This window comes from Melospiza georgiana, chromosome 2, assembly GCF_028018845.1.
Source record: "Melospiza georgiana isolate bMelGeo1 chromosome 2, bMelGeo1.pri, whole genome shotgun sequence".
Classification (NCBI taxonomy): domain Eukaryota; kingdom Metazoa; phylum Chordata; class Aves; order Passeriformes; family Passerellidae; genus Melospiza; species Melospiza georgiana.
This window is the reverse complement of record NC_080431.1, coordinates 71,363,138-71,385,727: the sequence shown is the minus strand read 5'-3', so window position 1 is coordinate 71,385,727 and position 22,590 is coordinate 71,363,138. Positions and strand designations below refer to the sequence as shown.

General features: G+C 41.4%; 1 protein-coding gene across 7 annotated transcripts in view; it reads left to right on the top strand.

The window, feature by feature from the left end:
• The window catches only part of FAT3 (FAT atypical cadherin 3), a 399,748-nt gene that overhangs the window by 160,948 nt on the left and 216,210 nt on the right, over nucleotides 1–22,590 (top strand). For all 7 annotated transcript variants that reach the window (XM_058019289.1, XM_058019288.1, XM_058019293.1 and 4 more), the window contains exon 3: nucleotides 21,614–21,928. In XM_058019289.1, the coding sequence (XP_057875272.1) occupies nucleotides 21,614–21,928 (315 nt within the window). The remainder of the gene's footprint in view (nucleotides 1–21,613; nucleotides 21,929–22,590) is intronic.

Genomic DNA, 22,590 nt, shown 5'->3' with positions numbered 1-22,590 from the left:
CTTGAGTCTGTTCTAGTTATAAAGAGTGAGACAAGGACCACATTGCAGGAGGTAGGTTTATGATATTGCAGATATTTGTGCTTTTACAATAATGTTTGAGAGATGCTTAGAAAACCATGCAAAATTACTGGAACCAGGATGTGACTAATTGCTAAATCCCATTAAATTGAAGTGGATTGATTTTTATGATCAGCAGCCTGAACTAACTAAGTGTTTGCATAACTTTGCAGGGTATCTTCAAGGCAGTGAGAAAGAGAATTGAAAACATCTTTTTTTGTTTCCATTTTAGGCATTTGACACTTTTATCTGCATGCAGCAGATTAGCAGAGGAAGGGCTGTGCAGGGCAGCACTTGCTTTGTTCTGCCTGTGCTGGGGACAGCATCCCTGGTGCCCTCTCGGGGCCCCTCAAATATCGACTCTCCTGGCAATTGCTGTATCTGCTGTGCACACTCTGTTAGATGCCTCATTTGCACGTGTGCTGCTGGTTTATTTATTGTGGTGTAATTGCTTGCTGTGTTTGTACTGTTTTTCAAAGCTCTCGTAAGTATCCCTCTCTACTCAGTCTGCCACGGTAAATACCCATTCCAGTGTATTGTCTCTCACCTTGAATGTTCTCTCTCTCTCACTGAAGCAATTTGATTCCTGGCTTTGCTTTTCTTGATAATCTTAACCACTTCAGCCCAGTGAGCCTCCCCTCTTTGGGAAGCCTCTCCCTTTTTGTGCTTATCTGTGCTTTACCCAGTACCTAGTATCTCTTCGCCCCTAAAGAGAAAAACTTTCTCCTTGTCTCTCTGACAATTCTGCCTCTTTTTTTTCAATTTTACTCTTTAAAAAAACCTCAAAGCATGTAAGTGGTCATGATGGTTATATGGTCTGTGGTCCCTATTCCTCTCCATGCAGTGCAAGAGGGACATTATGAGGGAACCCCACATGTAAAATCATATTTTAAAAGTTACTGTGTTGATTCTGTTTTAATCATACTTTTAGCTGTGTCACATTGTGCCTATTCTGGCTGAGCAACCTTTGGTCCCACAGCTCTCTTCTGACATCTAACCTGGGAAATCTCTGTTAGTTTTTTTCTCCTCCTTTCCCATCATGTCTCTCTTTCCTGCCTGATTCCTGCTCTGGTGACATACTTCATTTCACCGCTCTTACACTGGGTTGAGTTTCATTTGTAATCAGATATCTTGCACATCCCTTCAAGTCCCTCAAATAGGTGAGGGATTTTCTTAGTTTCTTCTGTTTCTTCCTTGTCACTAAAGGGGCAAGACAGGTCACTAATAAGTCTTCCCTTCATCCCTCATCTCATGTAGCATCTTGCCAATCTACAGAACATGTTCATCTCTTCCTGTTTGGATTTCAGAATCTGGTGTTCTCCTGGTTTGCAGTTTACATTTCCAACTCTCTTCATCATTCCTTATTGCCTAACTCCCTGTCATAATACTCAATGGCAATTTAAATATTCTCTTTTTCTAAAAGGGTTTTTTTAAAGTTTTTTTACTTTTATGTGCTCTCCCTCTGACTATTTTAGTTGCAGCTATCATTTCTATAAGTAACTCCAAAGATCCTTTCAAAGCACACATGATCCAGGGCTTGGTGCATCACAGCCTGGCCCCTGCTATTTGCTTTTTTTAATTACAAGAAGTGGGCAAGGTACATAGGTGGCTTTTTATCAGTGTATGTACAAAATTTTGGAGAAGGCAGTAGTGTGACTTTTTTTTTTTTTTTTTTTTTTTTTTTTTTGGTCTGAGGCCCACTTCACGTGAACAGAAAGGTGGGGCAGGGAAGAAGATCAGTCTGATTTGCCACTAGGGAGCGGAACTATAGTATGCTGTAGTGATGGTTCTGTCTGAAACTGTTTAATAACAGCAAAAAAGGCATTTTTGTTCTAAGTGTCTGTTGGTGATAAGGAGATAATTTCTCTCAAGTTAATAAATTTTAATTAAAGCTTCATAGAGTGATGTAAAAAATGGTGTTTTAGTCGTAGTCATTGTCAGCTCTAACTCAAGGAGAGAAATCTAGCTAGTTGAGATGGGATAGAATTTTTCTTTTGAGTCTCCAAATTCATTACAGAAGAATTGAACTGAGACCTTTGGTGGAGGCTGATACGATGCAATAAGGAATTGCAGTAAAATTAAGAAAAGTCCAACTTTCATTCAGCATTCTCCAGATAGGAGATGCTTTTTATTGGCTCTTTCCTTTGGGAATGTGCTCATTACAGTAACCATCAAAATAGGAAGCCTTCATCTGGAGGCACTGCTTATGTTTTCTATCTGGTTGTTTGGGGAATGAGATCTTTAATTAGTTCCGGATGTAAAATATTACACAGAATTTCCCTCCAACTCTTCCTTTGTTGCTGGGGTCAGTAAGAGCAGCTTTGTTGTAATTGTGGTTGTAATGGTGTTGTCCTTGTCTAATCATAACACTCCTTTTCCCCTATAAACTGTCAGGACATATTTTTCCATTCTGTAAATTGCATAAGAAATTGTATCTCAAGGTTGATAATAAATATGTCCTTTGAAAACAGGGATCTGGTTGACACAGATATGATGATATGAGCAGTGGAGAAGTTTTATAGCTGTCCTTACAGGATACTTTTAAAACCAGAGGGTGAGATCTGGATTTTTTTTCAGAGGCACAAGAGATTCAGCATTGATATGAATGGTGTTGTGATTTCATGCAACATTTGCTTAGAGGTTATTGCTGTGGTCTTAATGGAAAATGAGGTAAATAGACTTCTCAGGACTGGTACGTGTTACGCCTCTGTGAGTGTAGTAGGTGCAGATGAAAGTGAATCGAAGTCATTGCTTCTTGCAGCCTGACAGAGCCTCAGCTAGAGGGGATAGGGAGATAAGCATATACTGTACCTCGTTTAACTCAGATGCTCTATGAATCTAGTTCACATTTTAAAACAGAAGATATGAAAGGATGCCATTTCTCTTTGACAGATTCTGGTACCCCTTCTCCCAACCCACAGGCTCACAGGAGCCTCAGAGTACCAGCTGAGGAGGAAGCAGTGGGAGGGCACAGCTCTTCCTCATGGCCAGGGAGCAGCGACTGCTGGTGCCTTGGGATAGAAATCCTTATTTTTAACTCTTTCATGTGAGACCCACAATGGACAATCCTCATTCTTCCTGCTCTTCACTTGCTCCTCCTTCAATCCCTAGTGACCTTTATTCACTGTTCTTCGTGCCACCTCACTTAACCCTATTTTCTTTCTTGGCATCCCATCAACTTTCAGTTCCGCCTTTGTGTCCCTGCACAGGGAAAACCCCACAATTCTCCAAGCATATCTGCTGCTGCCAGGCGCCCCTCCACCTTTTCTCTCCTACCCAAGCTCCTTATTCCTCCTCTGTGTTCTGGCTGCCTTCATCTTCCCACTGCCAGCTCTCTCAGAATTTTTGCCCTCTCTTCTCCACTGAGATTGCAGTTGACTAAACCCACAAATTATCACTTCTGGCCAAATCCCAAAGCGTCATGGCTGTCCTTGGCCTTCACTTGTTTTCATATTCACTGCAGTTGACCCCTCTATCCCCTTCGATTCACTCTTTTCTCAATAGCTCTTGGCAGCTACAATTACTTCGAAGAATGGCTGGTGTCTCTTATCTCTGAAGTGTGTTGTTCAGCGACTGCCTTGGCAGCTACATCTTCTCCATATCCCTCTCATCTTAGCATTTAGCAAGGCTGCAGCTTCAGTCGCTTTCCTTCTCTCTTTTCCTGGTCCCAGTTACTTAGAAATTTCACATTTTTTATTGCTTCCCCCTCCATGCTGGCTGATCAGAAGTAATACCCTTTAACGTAGAAATTTCCATTCCAGTTGGAATGAAAATTGCTGTCTATTCCCAGACACCCCCTGCTAGTTCATTTGCAAGTTGCTGCAATCAGCTTGTGTATTATCCCTTCATGAAATCCCTATTTCTTTCATCATGGGGGTGGTGGGAGGGGGAAGCAAAAACTGACTTTCTCTTTGACTGAGAATAAATAGGTCATTAAGGGTTACTGTAGGATTTTCCTTCTGCAGCACTTCCATATGCCTTTGTGGGCAGTCTTACAGTAGAGAATTAGGAAGAAAGATAAATTCCATGCAAGATGGACATCAAGCTTGTGCAAGAAAGAGGCAAAGATAAACAAAATTGCTAATGAGATTCATTATAATATTGAGGAGGAGCACTTCAAGAAATGTCCTCACGCACAGGTAGGTTAGGTTACATTCACTGTTAGGGTAAAACCATGTACATGAAATGTTCCTGGTATAAAAAATTGTCTAAAAGATGACAGAACTGAATCCATGAACTGTGCCCCTGTTCTGTTTTCAGGAGCCCACAGTGTTTAGAAAATGGGACCATCTGAAGTTCTTCCTAAATACTTCGTTTTACCAAGGGTTTACCTCCATGGTGTTACTTACAGACTTCCAGCAATTCTCAGAATCTAATAATTTTACTGCTGCGGTAACAATGCATATTGTAGAGATTGTTGGATAATAATGACAATAAAAAGTAATTTCAGCATTGTGTTCAGTATATGAATGGTTGTAATGTAGTAGCTTAATATTGCTTCTCTGCTGGAAACCATGTAAATGCCTGATTATGTATACCTATTAAAAACCCCCAGAATTATTTATAGCAGAAATAAAAACGAAGCATCTGTTTGTCACCGGGGAAAACATTCCCTGCACTGTGCTACAATAGGCCATCCATGTATTGAGATTTCTGCAGTCCCCAGTCCTTTAATCACCTGAGTTAATAGCCTGCACCATTAGACTGCGTGAGCTCGAGGGAGGCTTCCCCTCCACAGAGCAGTGCTGTGCAGTGAGGCGTGTTTGCCCACTTTGTAAAACTTGATCCGGTTTTGCCCATTGAGCAGCTGAACATGTGTTGTAGTAAATTTGCACAGTCAGTCAGTTAAACTGAAGATGCACTGGTTAATAATGTGGGAATTTTATACAGTTCTTATGTTCAGTCGGGATGTCAGTGCCAAAGTTAGTAATGTGTGTGCGTGTTTGTTTTGCCTTTTTTAGGCTTGTTTTGTCTGGCTGTTGTAAGAATTAGCAGATGTTTCATTTGATTCATGATGCTGGATGTCACGTCCTGGAACTGGTGTTTTAATTTGGTGGCACCAGATGCTTGTTTGGTAGTGAGTGAGTGGAGGCACACTCATGCTAGGAATGCCAATGTCATTGCAGTACCATTGCTGCTTCCCCTCTCATCCTCAAAGTGGTGCCTTCTGCAGTGAACATCTCCAGTCTCTTCTCATTCTCAGCCTCTGCTTTACTTCCAGGTTGTGCCTTCAAGTCCCTTGCAAGGAACATTCCTTCAGAGCTTGGCTTGCATGCCACAGTGCATTGCTTAAAACTTGCTGACCAGCCAGACTAATGCTTTTGTGTCTTCCCAGGATCTTCTCTGGCAGCATTCGGGATCAGAAACCTTGATACCACAGTTCCTCTTGGCATTACAAATTGAGATTAAAGAAAAGTCTGTGCTGCCTTTCAGTGGCATGGTCACAGTTCCAGTTAACAGTTCCAGAGATCCTTTCAGCCAGCTTGTTTCTGTGACAGCAGCTATTCGGACATAAGCTTTTGAGTGTCACTTTGGGCATACAGGCAGTGAGTGACGTAGCTTGAGGTAGGATTCATTGTGGCCATCACACATCCAGATACAAGGAGACAACAGCAGTAATTCCAGCATACTGTGTATCTTATAAATGGCTGTAATATAAAGTTTAATATTCTGCTCAGCTGGGAGCCATACAGATACCTGATTGTTGTTCTGTGTGGAAATGGCACCTGTACATAGCAAAATACTCCTCGGTTCTGTTTGGGAAGACTCTACTGCAAAACGGAGAAGTTTGGCTGTCACCTTCTTTCAAATAGTAAGAGCAGCCCATATTTCTTGCCCTTAACTACTTCTAGACATTCCTTGAAATGCTGCAGTCTCTCCTTTTTCACTTTGGATTGACCCTGGGAATGTCTGGGGAGATGCCTGAACTCACTCACTCACGCAGCAGCGTGGCAGTGCTGCTGCTGGGCAGCCTTTGGGCACAGCCAGCCTGGTGCTGTCCAGTTAGCCTGTCCTGGCATGACTGGCACCGGTACCAGTCTGTCAGTGCCAAGCACTGACCTGGAATTAAAGACATCTGGCTATGTCAGTACTGTTTGCAGTTCACACCTGTTGGGAAGGATGAAAGCTTGACAAGAAAGTCTCGCATATATGTATACTTGGCAGAAAGATCTCTGAATGTAGAACCTGAGAATGAAATAGAGATGGAAGCAAGTTTTGATATAGAGGAAAAGGATTGCTGAGCCAGTCTTACTGGATAACTAAGAAGGCACAGGGTATGTTAGTTAGAAGGGGTTTTATGGCTTACAGCAAAGGATAAACCTACCTCAAACAAGATGTTTTTACCAAGTAGAAAGATACCACAGGCAAACAAGACTGACGATGTTGCAAGTGGGAAAAAGGTCTCAGAATTTTCCACTGCAAGAAAACCGGAAAACAACTTCTAGCTTAAACTGTAACATACTAACTTTCAGTGATTGGAGAATAGTAACATAAATATGGTAATTATAGTCATTATGATAGGCTATAGGTAAAAGTTAAGGTATAGATTGGTTCTTCTGTATTAAGATGCTCAGCAGAATAAAGTATATAATGTAATCTAAACTAAATGGTCTTCAGGCCTGCCTGCAGCTGGAACTGACAGCTGTAGGCACAGGCTCTGTCACCCATGACCCTGGATTGCTGTAAGGTCTTAGATACAATAAACTGCATTTTGAAGAGCCGCCTGGAGTCCCACATCTCTTATTCAGGCTCTTACTCGCACCCCTGGAGTATGAAGTAGGAATGTGTTCCACTCAGGCATTTTGGCTATGGAGCTTTCCTAATATGAGGTTTTGAATGACAAATTTTCCTCTTGTTCGCCTTCAGGATCTCAGTGAATTTGTGTTTTACTGAATATTACTGGTGCAAACATTTAATCGTTTAGAATAAGTACGAAGTGATTCATCTGTTTATTTTGAGAGGTTGAATGCCTGACCATAGTATGTTTTCTTACATTTTACAATTTAATAGTAGCCTGGGGTGCTGTATGAATTTTACTTTACTGCTCCAGGAGGCTAAGATATGGCTGTTTGGTTCTCTCATGCTTTAGCTTAGCAGTGCTCTGTGAGATTATGGTGACTGCTTGGTAGCTGGAGCTTTGCTCTTCACTTTGTGTTGTATTTCTGACTGATGATGGGCTTACCTCTCCATTAAACAGGTGCAGAAGCACCTGGCTACTGGTAGTTTATTAATGTTTGTCAAGACCTCCTGAAGTGATGTTGTATAAACTTTAACTATTTTCTAAAGAATGCCATCCTTCAAAAATTCCTGTACACTGGGTCTTGAGGGAGAGAGTTTGATTGCAAACCATCACATTTGAAACTGAAAGTAAAAAAATGACTGACTGCTGAAAGCTGCTTTATGTATTTGCTTCCCACTGGCCCTGTTATGCTGTACCTTCCCAGGGTCAAGACAAATATAATTCCATCCTGTAGCAGTAAAGGCAAATAAAACCAAAGATATTATTATTTTTATTGGGGTTTTGGTCCTCACCACAGTATGTTTATAAGGTAAACTCAAGTTTAATGCAACGTATTTACCTGTTCAAGAATCAAGTCTCAAACTGCACTTTCCCAAGCAAGCTTTCCTGAGGAAGCCAGCACCTATCAAGTGTGCTGTCAGAGTTTTAGTGTTCAATGCTGGACAAGTGGACATGCTGCATCTCATTTAAGAATGGAAGATAAATGGATGGCAGTAAATGGAGGTCATGGGTTAGAAGCATTTAATGGAAGAAATGGAAATGAAAATTGGAAAACAATCTAAGGGATCTTGAGAAGATAAGAGCAAAGGAAACTCAATTAGAGGGAACCATGCTTCCGCTCTTGGATCAGGGATAATTTCCTCAGTTTTGTTTGATAGGGTTTATTGCTTTCGCAGTCAGCAAAGTTGCATTATAAATAAATAATTACATTCTATTTTATGATTTCCTCAAACTGATGCATTTCAAACAGTGAAAATATAATCTCCATTTCAGAATAGTGTGTAAATAGACAAATAGACTTTTTGTAAGTGCAGCCTATCAATTAGCCCTAGGCAAAAGCCCACACTGGTATTACTGAATATTAAGAACTTAAAGCATAAAATCCAAGTATATTTTTAAAGCTGAAATACTCACAAATCAGCTGAAATACTCACAAATGCTAACTGTTTATGAAAGCTTACAATGATATATTTAACTGCATACAGTGCTAGATTTGCAAGGCAATCCATGCAGAGAAAGCATCCTATGCATTTATGTCTGGTCATTTACAGAAAATAAAATAAATCACCTTTCCTTTTCATCCTTTTCTTTTGAAATATATATGTCTGTGAATGTGTACGTGCATGCATTTTTATACATATCGTACCTGTCTCTACGTATATACAACACGATGATTAAGTTTGATAAAGTGATAGAAGTCGCTGCAGTGCATAATGAGCACGTAAGTGTTGTGTCCACAGCAAAGTCCTTATTTTCTGTGTCTTATTTCATTAGGGCTCATGCTCGTGGGATCACACAGTGTATATTGGTACTGCAACATTTCATTATTTACTTTATCAGGATGCTCACTTGCCTTGTCTCTTTAGGGACCTTAGTTCGCCTCATCATAAAACACTTTAAAATTGAGCTGCTGCAGTTGATGTGCATGGATATATGCACCACCTGGGGAAGGCAATACTAACTCCTACAGACTGCATCTGAGCCTTGTCCTGAATAGCAAGGGAACATCTGGGTGGATGCTGAAGTCTCAGCACGCCTTTAGTGCCAGGCTGCCCACTTTGCTTCCCAGTGATGGGAGTAGAGCCAAAACATCTCCTGGAACTGCAAACAGGTAAAGCTGGTAGGAAGTGTCATGACTTTGGAAGATTCCAGTGGCATAAGGGCTGACTTTTATGTCTTACAGGAAAGGTTATCCTTTGGAGTGCAGCAGCCAGAGCACATCTATTTGCTTCTCTCTCTTCAGCCAAAAGGAAGCACCCACGGAGTCACTGGCACTGTTCCCAGTAATCACGATAGAGTTGTCTGAGTCAAAGCTTTCATTGTACGGCTCTCATTTGCCACAGTCCCTTGTGTATCTCAGCTTTCTTCTCCCTTCTCTTCCCTTCTCCAAAGAAGAATATCCTACCTGTGGGAGATTTTTAAAGATAAATATAAGACTAGTGCTTCCCCAAGATTAAAAAACTGGTGCTTACCTTGGATTTATTACCACACCGAGTATGGAGAGTGAAACAGAAGTGTAATTATGGTCTGCTTGTGCGGTGTCTGTGCTAGGTTTGATGTTATAGCTGCTGCTCCATTTCCTGTATGAAGGGTAGAAAATTAAACTTCTGACTGTCTCAGTGATCATGTGCAGTTTTTCCTGTGGAGGCACCGTGAGGTTGCTCAAGGGGATTTGGAAAAAATCCAGCATGGAAACGTATCCTACTTAATTCACTTTTTGCAGTCACAGATAGGGCTGTAGGTGAGGTGCCTTCCATACAAAGCTTGTAGCTGTCTCTAAGACTTTATCATTGGAAAGACACTTAGAAGCATCAGGGATGCTTCACTTGGCAATTTGTAGATCTTTATTCCATACTAAGAGAGAGCCAGCTTAATTGTGAGAAGCCTTTGAAGACTGATGGGAGTTTTTGGTGAAAGGTGTATGCTGGTAGGGTAGTTACTAGGAAATGAGAAAAGGAGCTTCAAGAGAGTTGAGGGGTCATCATGCCATCTTCACACAAAATAAGAACATTAAAGAAAACCCAAAAAAACCCCACAAACTTTTAAGGAAGGTGGGTTTTGGTATGATTTGGTGGGTATCAGCTTTTCATCTATCAGTTACCAGCTACCAACAGGGCCTTGTGGGTTAGTATTAAACTTCGTTAATGCTAAGTTAATACTTATGTGGGTTAGTATTTAACTTAGTTAAATCCAGAATGACATTGTGAGTGAAGACATCATGTTAGTGTGGTTTCCCTGGAGATGTTCAGCATCTCTGCAGAAGGTGCCTCATGAGGACTGCTTTGTGGATGTTAAGTTCCCATTCGTGTAAAAGGTCTGGGGTGTTAGAACCATTCTTGTTCTTAGAAATGCTACCAGAGAGACTTTGTGTATGTTCAACAAGGGAGATAGATCTCTTGTCCTTTCTGAAGCAAACAAAAGAAATGCTCCTAATGTTCTCAATGTCAGCAGGTGATCTGAACAAAATTTTGGCCTCCAGGCAACCCTCTTGAATATTTTTCTGCTGCAGTCACTGAAACTTCTTTCCAGGGCAGAAGCAGCAGCTTGAGGTGTTTTTACATGCTCTGGGTAAGAAGGATGAAAGGCAGTGAGTCTCCTGCTCAGCCTCTCTAGAGAAGGGAGGCTAGAGTACACCTAAAAGCATATTTAAGAAAAACTGAAATGCTTTACTTCCGGGCAATTTAAAGCTGTAGTACTGATCCAAAACAAGTCACTTTTTTTTTTTTTTTTTTTTTTTTTTTTTTTTTTTTTAACACGCTTACCGCAGAGTACCTTGGTGCCTGGTACACAAAACCAGTGTGATGTAGTGAAATTAAATGTGTTTTCTCCCCATTGTGGTGCTGGCAATGAAGCTGTTGGGACAGCGTAAAATGACTGCTGGATGTTGGGCATCCCAACAAGGAGCAGTGCAGCAGCCCAGCATCACAAGTGAAAATCTTCTTTACCAAGCTCCTTGGAGAAAACAGCTGGACATTGTTAGCAGATCTGTAGTGCTTAAAACAAGAAAAAAAATCATATAATTTGATCTCATCCCTTTTATATCTCTGTCTATTCTATATTACTTTTATACGTCTTTACTAAATGATCCTTTTCTAACTATACCATAGCATATATTTGCTGTGAAATATTTTTCCCTCAACAGTTTGTAGCTCTCATTTGCAGATGTCTGAGATTATTCCAGGAATTAATCATCTGCTTAAAAAAAATAAAAATAAAGAGCATCAAGCTGATTGCTAATTTTATTTTTCCTGGCTTCAGTTTCCAATCATTAGAAGTCGCTCCACCTTATTTTGTTAGATTAAAGAGCCCTTTGCTTCCCAGTAATATTTCCCCATGAACCTTACATGGATTTTTCTAATCAAGTTGCCTCTTCATCTTCTTTTTAATAAGCTTTGCAGATTGAAATCTTAAACTCCCTTACTATAAATCATTGTCTCTGCTCCTCAGACTGTTTTTGGAGCCTTTTTTTATTCATCTTCTCCAATTTTTTTTTACATGCTTTGTAAAACAGACTCCAGAGTCATGTGTGGTATGTCTGCGGAAAGGCAACATGGACAGGTTAAATGATGCTCCCGTGCTGGCTTTGTGCATCACACTCCTCTCTCCTGCTCTGTCCATGTTCAGGGGCAGCATGACTATTAAGCCATTTAAGAGGTACTCTTTCTCTCCTTTTTGACTGCTCCTCTGGGTTAATGTTTGGATAGAGAGATAAAGGCAGATTCCAGAGTAATGTTACTTTTTTCATAGGGTTGCTCTTTTGCTTTGGGCCAAGAGAAACAAGTAAGAAGGACAGAGTAGGGGAGTGAGTGGGAAAATTATTCTTTCCCCAGTAAAATATACACACTCTGATTTCAGTATAATATATTTAACTGAAAAGGGAAACACATTTTCTAGCTGGAATATCCCAATATTTCTTCATCAGCGCTGGCCAGCCACCCTGGGCCAGCACTGCTTGGAATGCAGGATTCCTTGTGCTCCAGGGCAGCCTTCCCCAGCACCAGGCTCCCTGCAGAGCTGCCTCTGCTTCCCTCCACCTCCCTCACTACTGCTGCAAAACACCTGAAGCAGATTGGCACAGATTTTGCACAAGGGCTCCCAAAGCAATGTCTTGTACTGCAGGGACTACAAAAGATGCAGGTCTTTCTGTAAAGGAAGAGGATCCGGTACAGAAGTCCCTTGCCAGGACTTTCATCAGAATCCTTTTGAGCATGCTTTGCCTTTTTTCTCCATCTTTTCTTTCTGCTTCAACTTTGCTGCACTTATGATCTTATTTCTAAAATAACCAGGAGCAAACCCTTCTTTTTAAAATAGCTTCCCAGTCCTGCAGGCAGAGGACACATGGGTCGGACTTTGATCTCTTTATTAATCTACTAAAGAGGATGTGTGAAAAATCTGGGTTACTCTGGGCATTAGCCAGAACCTTTGAGAAAAAATGCCCCCATTGAAACAGATTATTATTGAGAGTTAATAGCTTTCATCCTTGGTGAGGATTTCTGCTGGTGCCATTGCCACATTTGGTTTCGTTGGGAAGGCTGCGGAGGTGGGCACAAGGCATGCAAGGGTTTGGAAATCCCAGAAGTGCTCAGAAAATAAGGCAGAAGTTGTCATTTGCAGTAGGTAAAATCAGATCCAGCGAGAAAAATACATACAGAGAGGCTATAATAATGAAGAGAGTTGTATGGAATTCATGTGTGGCTAGAAATGCTGTATCCACAACTGCTTTAAAAAAAAAAAAAAAGAAAAAAATGGGGCTTGGTCAGTAGAGTGAAATTATACCATCAACTGTTGTTTTTCTGAAATACAATAAGAATGTATTCCTACAGTAGATCTTCCTGCAAGGTTTTGTGATAGTTTGAGATACCTGAATTTTACATTACATCTGCTACAGCCACAAAACTGTGCTTTTTGTTTGTTTTTCTTGCCCATTTGGCTGACAAGTTGAGTCTGTGCATATCCAGGGAATAGCACCAAGTTCACTCGGTGCACTGGCATTGTATTTTGCTGTGCTTCTGAGACCAAAGAGAAAGGTGCATCTACCACACTAAAGGGATGCCAGTAGCAGCCCAGATTCCTAAAAGTTGAACAGTATGGCTCAAGCCATGCAGGGTGGCAAGAAATCCCTTTTGTCAGAGCAGCATCATGGTTTGCCCCGTTGTTCTCAAGCACTTGGCGCAAGTAGGGAATGGGACGTGGCAGCAGTTTTGTCTTCAGTGGGGCTTCATGACTCTTCAGCCTGGTTTTATTGCTGAGTTTTATTGCATTGTCTGGCAGTGATGGAGTGTGTTAAGCTTTGATAGAGGTTATTCATAAATGAGCGGTTTCTTTCCTCTATTTGTGCTTTTGAAGGCAGTTTGTTCCAGAGTTGTCCATGCTGTAATTTTTGTTCATCCATATAAGATTTTTTTTTAATAATTTTTCCCCAAGCAAAAGATATTAAAGCAAGATGAATATGGATATTTCTTAAAATAAGTAGCGGGATGTGATGGAAGACACAAAAATGGTAATAAAGCCTAGTCAGGTAAAAATGTTGGCACATCTTATTTCATTTAATTCATAAGTGGAAGAAGATAGAGAATTTATTTGACTAAGCCTCTGGTTCAGTGTCTTGATGATATGTTTGGAAAATTGCTCTGAAATTGATGTGTAAGTGACCTTGAAGATGTCGTATTTAAGTGATAGCTCATTTTGATGTGAGGTTGTAAGCCTCCCCCTTGGCCTCAAATAAAGCAAGCAAAGGAACTCAGCATTGAATTTAAGTAATTTCAAGGTAAAGAGGGAAGAAACTCTCCTCAAAACTCAAAATATAAATAGCCTGGAAGGTCAAGCACCTAATCTGAGATGTGCCTCTTGTTTCAGTGCTATTAAAATGCTGCTTCACTGGGAAGTTTGCCCTTGTGGCAGCAGTCCCCCAACCCTGGTGTCAGCCTTGGGACACCTGGATGTGACAGGACTCCAGAGAAAACTCCGTCCTTATAGTGGGTGGCACTGCCAGTTCAGTATGCAACATTCACCCTTGGAATAACATTGCTCCTATATATATGTATGTAAACTAATGCCTTCATAAATATTAATGTGTTCATATATGAATATTAAAAAAATAAAATACCTTTAAAAATAATTATTTTTTTTTGAGAGGGCAGTGGCCAGACCTGAACTTGACTATTGCTTTTAGTTTGTCGAACTTCCCCTCTACCTGTAGTAAATTAGGTTGCTTTTATGTTTTGCAGCCTGAGGCAGGGCTGGCCAGAATTCCTGCTCGGCCAGGACACCATTCCCAGCCTGGTGTTGAGGTCCTGCCAGTTTAAGCTGAGCTGATGGGCTGTACCTGATTTAATGGCCCTGACAGAACACAACTGCAGCTGCACTTTGCATTTAAGTCACATGAGTATCCCTCCCTAACCGGGACTGGAGCAGCACCTCAGAGGTCAGAAGACTCACAGAGTCATTAAGGTTGGAAAAGACCATCAGCTCCAGCCTTTAAAATTTGGGAGTTTCCCAATGTACCTGAGCTGGATTTCAATCCAGCTGGCTGTGTTTGATCTAAAGCGTTGCCTGCTGGTGGTTTCCTCTCAGAGCAGCAGTGGTTTACAGCCCCTCTGTGTGCTGGTGCTCTGCTCACAGCAGCAGCAGCAGTGCTCCCTCCTTTGGGAGGAGCCGGCAACTTGAACTTGCCTCTGAAACACATGGTAGCAATATTGGTAGCAATCCAGCCTGAGCTGTAAAGTGTATATTATTTACCTAATCATCTATTGAATGCGGATATATTGCATTTATTGACATGGTGAATGTCCTTGTGACGATTCTGGCTGGTTGTGATGGTCATGATATCATCTGTAATATCACGGTAAAAGGTTTATGTGCAGACTAATTCAGTGTTGGAAATAACGTTGCTGAGGATTGGCTTTCTAAGTCTCTTTTCCTGCTCTGGGAACTCAGATGTGATATTCACTACAGAAACTGCACTTTGAGGTAACAGTAAATTTGTACATTCAAAACATCAGTAAAAAAGAGAGAATCAGAAGTTAAGCCCTAAACAGGAATGTAACCTGCCTTTCCTTATCTGACAAGAGCTGTTTTTTATATATGTTTTGTATTTAAACCAGACATAAGAATATTAGGAAGTTGTAGGTATGTATAGCCTCACAAAGTTAATATTGCTTTTGGACTCGTTCCTGGGCATGATCTAATCTCCATTGAAGTCAGCGGAGATTTTTCTTCTTGCTTCAATAGGAATTGAGTTTGTGTTTTAATACGCAGTAAAGCCTGCAAAATTTGTGCAATAAAATAAAAACAGGAGGGCACACTTTGCTCAGTGGGGGGCCCTAAATGAAGGCCTTGGAACAGTGTTTAATCACCAGGGAAAAGAGGCAGGTTTTCCAAGCTGCCGGCTGCGAGCTGGGGGGGGATGAGCGATAGGTCTCCTTCATGCTCCGCTTGAGTTTGTGCCTGATGTGATACCACCACTGCCCACATGCAGAACTGACCCTGGTTATTTATGGCTTGAGAAGACTTTGCAACGGGGTCAATATAATCTGTGGTTTATTCTGATTCCCACTGGCTTTGGTGGCTCCAGTGTGCTGAATCGGTCTGGCACTGGAGCTCAGGTTCATGTCTTTCTTATGCTAAAACTGTTTAATCCTTTGGGTTATATTTACAATTTACCCTTTAATGAATAAAATATCTCCCAAAAGATGTATGCACTCTGCTTTCATGCACACAAAACTGTTCTATGTGAAGGACCTAAATAAAAAATCCCAAACAGTTGGTTAGGTATAATGTTAGTTTTCTTGAAATCATAAATATTCTCCCTTAATTGGGTGTGAAATTCCTGTCTGCAAATCATGACATTTTGGTTGATTTTACATTCACTGGTTTGATGAATAATGGGCTTGCAACATTTTTTAAACTTTTCCTGCTTACAATAGCTCTCCACTAAGTGTCCTTCAAAAATCACATCTCTGCTCAATGCAAGGAATCTGAATTAGCTCTGACATTTGCATTTGCGCTCACAAATCTTTCCATGGCTCCCCTGTGTGCCGATATGTGATGGGGGGATCCAGCCAGATCTTCGGGGTAGGAGCATGGGTAGGCAGATGTAAAGCCTTCACCTTGGTGCAGCCAGATGAGGTACGAAAGTTCTTTCTTCCCCCTCTGTATTTTAGACAGGAAAAAAAAAATTAAAAACTCATTATGCAACTATTTTCTTCTCAAGCTGCTTTTATTTATTGCTTCTTTCCCAGCAAGGCAACATAAGCGAGGACCTTTGGCTGACAGCTCAGTGACAATCAAGGTGTTGTGTTTACTTCCAGGAGACTCAGAGTCTTTGATAAAGGATCATGAATAATTAGTAGCATTTTGGAATCAGTGATTTTTCTCTTTCTTCCTTTTAGGGCTGTAGCAGCCCTGAGTACTTCACTGTTAATCGGCATTCCTGGCGGCCTAATTTCTGTCATTTTAATTTGGGGACAAACCAGATTCTGCTTTGTAGCTGGTTTGCCCTGAGCCCCTTTGTTTGGAAGCTGGAGGAGGGAGAGGCAGATGGGGGCTCTGGAAATGTTCTTTTCTAGCATTTCATGGCAGAAACTGATGTGGCTCTTGGGCCTATGGAGGGAGTTTGTTGGTATCCTGAGTCTGGAGTCAGGAAGGTGCATGTGGTACCCTTAGCGCTTCAGTCACCCTGAAGGTTATATATTTTTATGGTGACTTTAACCACTAAACCTTGCATTTGCACCAGCAAGGAACTGCCTTGGGTGGGGATGGGCATATTGCACTCTGGTAGCTGGGAGTGTCTGGGATTGTGTTAGTGTGGTGTCACTTCCATCCTGTGCTGCAGCTTGTGATGAGGGCATGTTCTGCCTTTGCTGCCTCGCATCCCTCCTCCCCGCCTCTACAGCTGCTCCTGGACCACGCTCTGGAAATAAGAGGGCCATTCACCTTATCTAATCTTTCCTGATTTCCCAGTCTGAGATGCACATTTGTGCAATTAGCTCAGACTCCTGAAAAGGGTTGAGGAAAAATAAGCAACATCTTGTGTCACTGAGACTCTTCTCAATTGATAATTGATGCAATATGTGTCCCTACAAAACTACTGCAATATTTTGAAAAGGAGAGAACTAAGTGTTTTTATGTGGCATTTCTGTGTGGTAGTTTTTGGAAGAGTAGCAGATACTTCATAGTCAGTCTTCTTTTCCCATATCTTGTTCATCGTTTACTGAGTGCATGGCTACTTCTACTGGCAACTTTTGTAACGTGGGCTACTGAGCCACTCAGCAAAATCACATTCTGTGTTAGTTTCTGCAGCTCAGCCAATAACTTGGGTAGAAGAATAGGTTCTGTTGTCTTGTCTCAGTACCAAGGTGCCAGATGATGGGAGATTCTGGCCTGTCCCTGACAAGCAGTTGCTCCTGCTGGATATCCTCCTTGTTGAATATTTGCACTCTGCCTTTTCTGCCTTTGACTTCCAGCCATCAGACCTCAGTTTGCTTTTCTCAGCTAGATTAAAGAGCTTTGTTACTCTCTTTTGACTTTTCCATGCACAGCTTCTTACAGACCACCAAGTTGTCTTTTAATCTTGCCTTGAAAAAACTAAACAGAATTGAACTCCTTTCAATGTTTGTGCTATTGAGGGTATTCATGAAGGATGATCTGACTTTTAGGAGGAACGTATGTGTGTAGCAGATATCCATGGCGATGGGCACCTATGTAAACAGCCAGGCTGACAGCTCCAGTAAACATTCTCCTTAAGAGCTGTGGCAGGTCCATCCATCACGCTACCTATATACACAGTACTGTCAAATATGTAAAGTAAACAAACAGGGGGCAAAAACGAGGTGATGAAAGAAATAATGCTTTTCTCTAATCCCTCTTTGTTTTAAGAGCCTCTCAGGCTTCTCATCGTGATAGTAAATACATGACTTTCAGATATTTTTTGGGTGGACCACATCATTTGAAGTGGTCTGGTGACAGATGTACAGCAAATCAGTGGGAGAAGAAAGAGGGAAACCCCGATTCTTCATCCTCTTTAATAGTTTCTTTTTTTTTTTTTTTCTTCATCCTTCATAATGCTATGTCTCATTGTGTCCAATTGCAGGAGCAGTACAGAAAACATTATTATCCCATTATTTTTCAGGGAAGGAGGGAAAACAAGCCTTAAAGAGAAACAAGCACACAACCTTCGCATTGCTGGCACATTGCCGAGCCCGAGGGCTGCACTTAATTTACATATAAATGTGCTGAGGATTTTATTCAGCAACTAATGCACTCTGTTGTTATTTTTCACTTACAGTGTTTGTAATGCACGTGGTGGTTGGCAAATTGCGTGGGGCATATGTACTTGGAGGAGAGCAGTGGCAAGCATATTAGTGTCACCGCTCTTTGGATCGTTGGCTGGCTTTATTTCTGAGGCTGCCCTGGGCCTCAGGTAGTGCTGGCTCCAGGCCTCCAGGGATACTGCAAAATCCAGCTGAGGGCAACATAAAGAGCTGGCTCACAGATGTGTGCTTGGATTTCAGCTGTCTCATGTAAAAACACTCTGTGGTGCCTTCATGGTGTAGCATCCCAGTGGATGAGAACATCTGTTTTATCTATCTTGTTCAGAAATGTGTCTGCAAAATCTTGGAACTTTTTGGGTTTTAGTCCTCTTGAAATTTTCATGATTTCTGCAGTTGTTTCTTCTTGACTTTTTTAGTTCAGGCATCATTACTTTGTTCACATTTATCTTCTAATTGGCAAGCAGCTGTAAGAGTGCACCACAAAAACCCATCTAAGAAAAGCCCTTAGAGCTGCTCCCAAAGGCCTCTCCTCCTTTCTGCTCGTATAATAGCAGGAGCTATTACCTGTTAATATATATGAGCTTTGAAGTAAGTGATGTGTTTATGAATTTATTGTGATTTTATCCAAGGATATTCCCCTCCTTTCTCTCAGCTTGAAGTGAGAGGGAGCCTATCTGTGAACTACCCAGGGAATATTTTGCAGCTCCTGATCTCAGCTCTGTCAGCCACTTTGCATTCATCCCATAGTGATGAAAAAGTAGTGTTGATGACCAAATATCATCATTACTCTCAAGGGTTAACACCTCATGTGAAGCTGGCATTTGGCATTCCTCTGGAAGAATGTCATCCACACCTGTGTGGAGTGATCCATTAAATATCTGGGCAGCTTGTGTATTCTTGTGGGTGCTACCTTTATATCTATATATGGGTGTACTGCAAGGAGGCATTTTGTACCGAACGTTGAAGAGCATGGGAGAAGGTATTCCCAGAATGATGAAAGGATTTCCATGTGGAAAACCTGAAAGTGAACAAAAGTCTTCTTATTCATCAAGCTGCTGTGTGGTGTTGACAGGTGAAATGACAAGACTTATTGAGGAAAAGGAATTAATTGTATCTGGGACCTTTTAATAAATCAAAAGTAAAAGTAAGAACCAGTGTAGCAGACTTGTTGGCAGTAGCTAATGCTTGTTCAATGATCCTTCCCTTCTGAAATACAGAAATGAAAAGTGACTGTTGCCAGGAGTTATAAAATGAAGGAATGACTCAGAAGATAGATTTATTATCACCTCAGTATCAGTGAAATTCAGCTTCATAAACATGGGTTAATCTGCTAAAACCTTCTGTGCTCTCACTAGGGGAGAACCTTATTTATTTCAAATTTTGTTCAAAGATGTAAAATAATTCTTCTTGTCTTCTGAATAAATCATCATCTCTAGTATCACTAATATTCATCTTTTTTTTTATTATTTCCTATGTGGATTTATTTTATTTATTTCTATGGGTTGTTATGGGCACTTCTCATTCTTGCAGTGCAATTTCTCTTCTGGACTTGCAGGCTTTTTCCATCACAGTTCACCATATATTTCACCTATGTTTCTACAGAAACTCATTACATAGCACAGGCTGCTGCCAACAAGAATATTTAGAATACACTCTGTTTTTGTCCTCCAGTGCTGCCCTGCTCACCTAGGACGGGTGAATAATACACCTGAGTGAGAAGGACATGGATCTGAGTTTACTATGAAACAACCTAAGCTCACACATGACCAGAATCAGTGCAGAATCAGTGCTGCTCCTTTCCCCTCTCTCTGTTATACGGCTGGTCAAATGTTAGGAGTACACTTGTCAGTTCAAACTAGCCTTAAAAGACATTAAAAAAAATCCAAAACTTGAAAAAAAATTGTAGTATTAAAAATATATATATATCTTATAAGGCAAGAGCATGTGGCATCTCTGTGACTGTGTGGTTGGGTTTTGTGCTACCTTGATAACTTTTCTAAGACTTGAAGCTTAGAAGCTGCACTGTCGTGGAAACAGTGCAGTCAGATCCTTAAAAAACCCCCAAAGCCAAAAAGACACTCATATCTTTCATTAGTCCTGACCTTAGAGCAGCTCTGTTGTCAATGATTAACTGGTAATTTTGTTCTAAATAGCATCAAACACATCTGAGACTGAATTCAGATTTCTTGTGTTCCTGTTTTGCCCTGCAATTCCTCCATCATTTGCCATCTACTAATGACATGATTTGGTGGCTTGCAAACAGTCCATTTGAGTATTCCTTAAGCTTGAGATCCACTGCATTACTGTGTCTCTCAAGATTTAATAATGCTGTATTAGGAGATGAACATGTTCTTGATACATGTGTCATAGAAGTGGTGAGGAATTGCATTTGCTTATTTTGATGCTGGTTTGATTTTGTTTGTGGTGCTGGTGTATTTGGTCCTCTCTGCACTCGTGGTCAGTGCTTAAGCCAGTGAAGGTTTGGACTATGCCAATACAAGCAAGTCTTAGAGTGGCAGAATTTCTGCTTTCTCACAGAATCACAGAATGACTTGGTTTAGAAGGGACCCGAAGGGTCATCTGGTTCCAACCAGACACAAACCAGGTGTTCATGTCAGGAGGAGGATGGATTTTTAAAGCACTTCAGGCAGAAATGAGGTGGGTGGAAGCCCTTCATGCCAGGACAGTTCAGGCACGGGGCTGGTAATTCAATCCCTCCCTGTGGCTCTGAGCCAGAATCACATCAGCATCCAAATAAGAAAATGCCCTTCCTCATCACTTCCGTGACAGAAATATCAAGAACCTTTTCATCTCCTTATACACAGACAGACTTTCTCTTTTGTTTCTTATGACCAGGTGGAAAACCAACTGATGTTTTCTTACACCGGTAGGTAAAGTGGCCAAGCCTTTCCTTCCTCTCTGATAAAAGAGGATAGAAATATATTTGTTATATTCATCGTCTAAGGGCTACTGTGGGAGCTTTTGATTGCTTGTTATCCAGGATTTTGGCATTGTGCAATGAGTGAGCTCAATTTTAAATTTACTGCCTATTTTCTGAACTTGGATGGATTTATTTTAAATTGCCTCCTAGGTTTTCTTCTTTAGCAAGAGCACAAGCAGGAACTAGAAAAGAAAAGCCACTTCTTTTTTTTTTGCGTGCGATTCATTGTCAGTGGTTGTATTCCTCCCTACCAAGGTTTATACAAGTCTGCATCACAAAGCAGAAAACGATGGTGTTTCGTCTGTTACTCTGCCAGCTGCAGTTCTAGCAAAGAAATGGCTGTGGCATTAGGGCATTTATGAAGAGCCATCCTTTTACCTTCCCTCCCTCTCAGTTTGTTGGGACAAAGGATTGAGTTGTTGAGCTGAGTTCACAAAACAATTCCCACGCTTAGACTTCTGCTTTCATTTGTTGGACAACTTGAATTTTTCTACGGGTGGAGCCTTTGTTATATGCTGAACTCTGTAGTACAGCCCCATGAAAACAGATGTGATTTCTTACTGATCCTATTTGTGACATCCTCTGCTTGCTGTTTTTCTACAGGAGTTATCTACACAGCAGATATTCTTGACCGGGAGACGACCAAGTCCTACTGGTTGACGGTGTATGCGACTGATCATGGTGTTGTCCCACTCTACACTACTATTGAAGTCTACATTGAAGTGGAGGACGTGAATGACAATGCCCCTCTCACCTCTGAGCCTATCTATTACCCAGTCATCATGGAAAACTCCCCAAAGGATGTATCTGTCATTCAGATCCAAGCCCAGGACCCTGACTCCAGCACTAATGAAAAACTGACTTACCGGATTACAAGTGGAAATCCCCAGAACTTCTTTGTAATCAACCCCAAAACAGGTAACAAAACCCTGTTGCCTCAAGGCAGTGGGAGAATGCAATTTACATATTTATTGGCTTTCACCCCTTCAGGGTGCACTGGTTTGCTTTCCAAACCTCTGTTTTCTGGTGGCTTCTGTGTCTAAAGCATCTTGTATGTGTCTGAAGCATTCTGCTTTGCATCGGTGTGCGAAGGCGCTGGCAGATGATGCGCTGCAGATGTGCTGCTGCAGCAATCACTCTGCCCTGGGTCACTGAATCACTGCTGGCTGTTGCCTCTTCCCTGCGTCTGCAGGGATGAGACTTTGCTGCCCTGAGTCTGCAGAGCCGTGCTAGGAAGCAGATTCAAGCTGTTGCAGGTTACAGAGCACTGTTTCACTCCTTATTAGCTGGTGTAGCACCACTGGAGTGAGTGACGTGATGGCTGGCTAGCACGTGTAATCAGGCTCCATGGTAAAGTAGGTGGATTTAATGCTACAGCTTGCTGTACACAAAAAGACAGTTTAGGTCACCTAAACATCCCTCTGGCCTTTAAAAATAATCTGAGTGTTTGCATTGATTTATAAGTGCTGGGGATGTAGCCTGTGAGTGCAGCGTGACAGAGATGGTGATGGTTTTAAATTAAAATACTGTTGTTAGCTGGCAGGGGGGCATGGCACCCATGCAGAGCAGCTGTGCACATA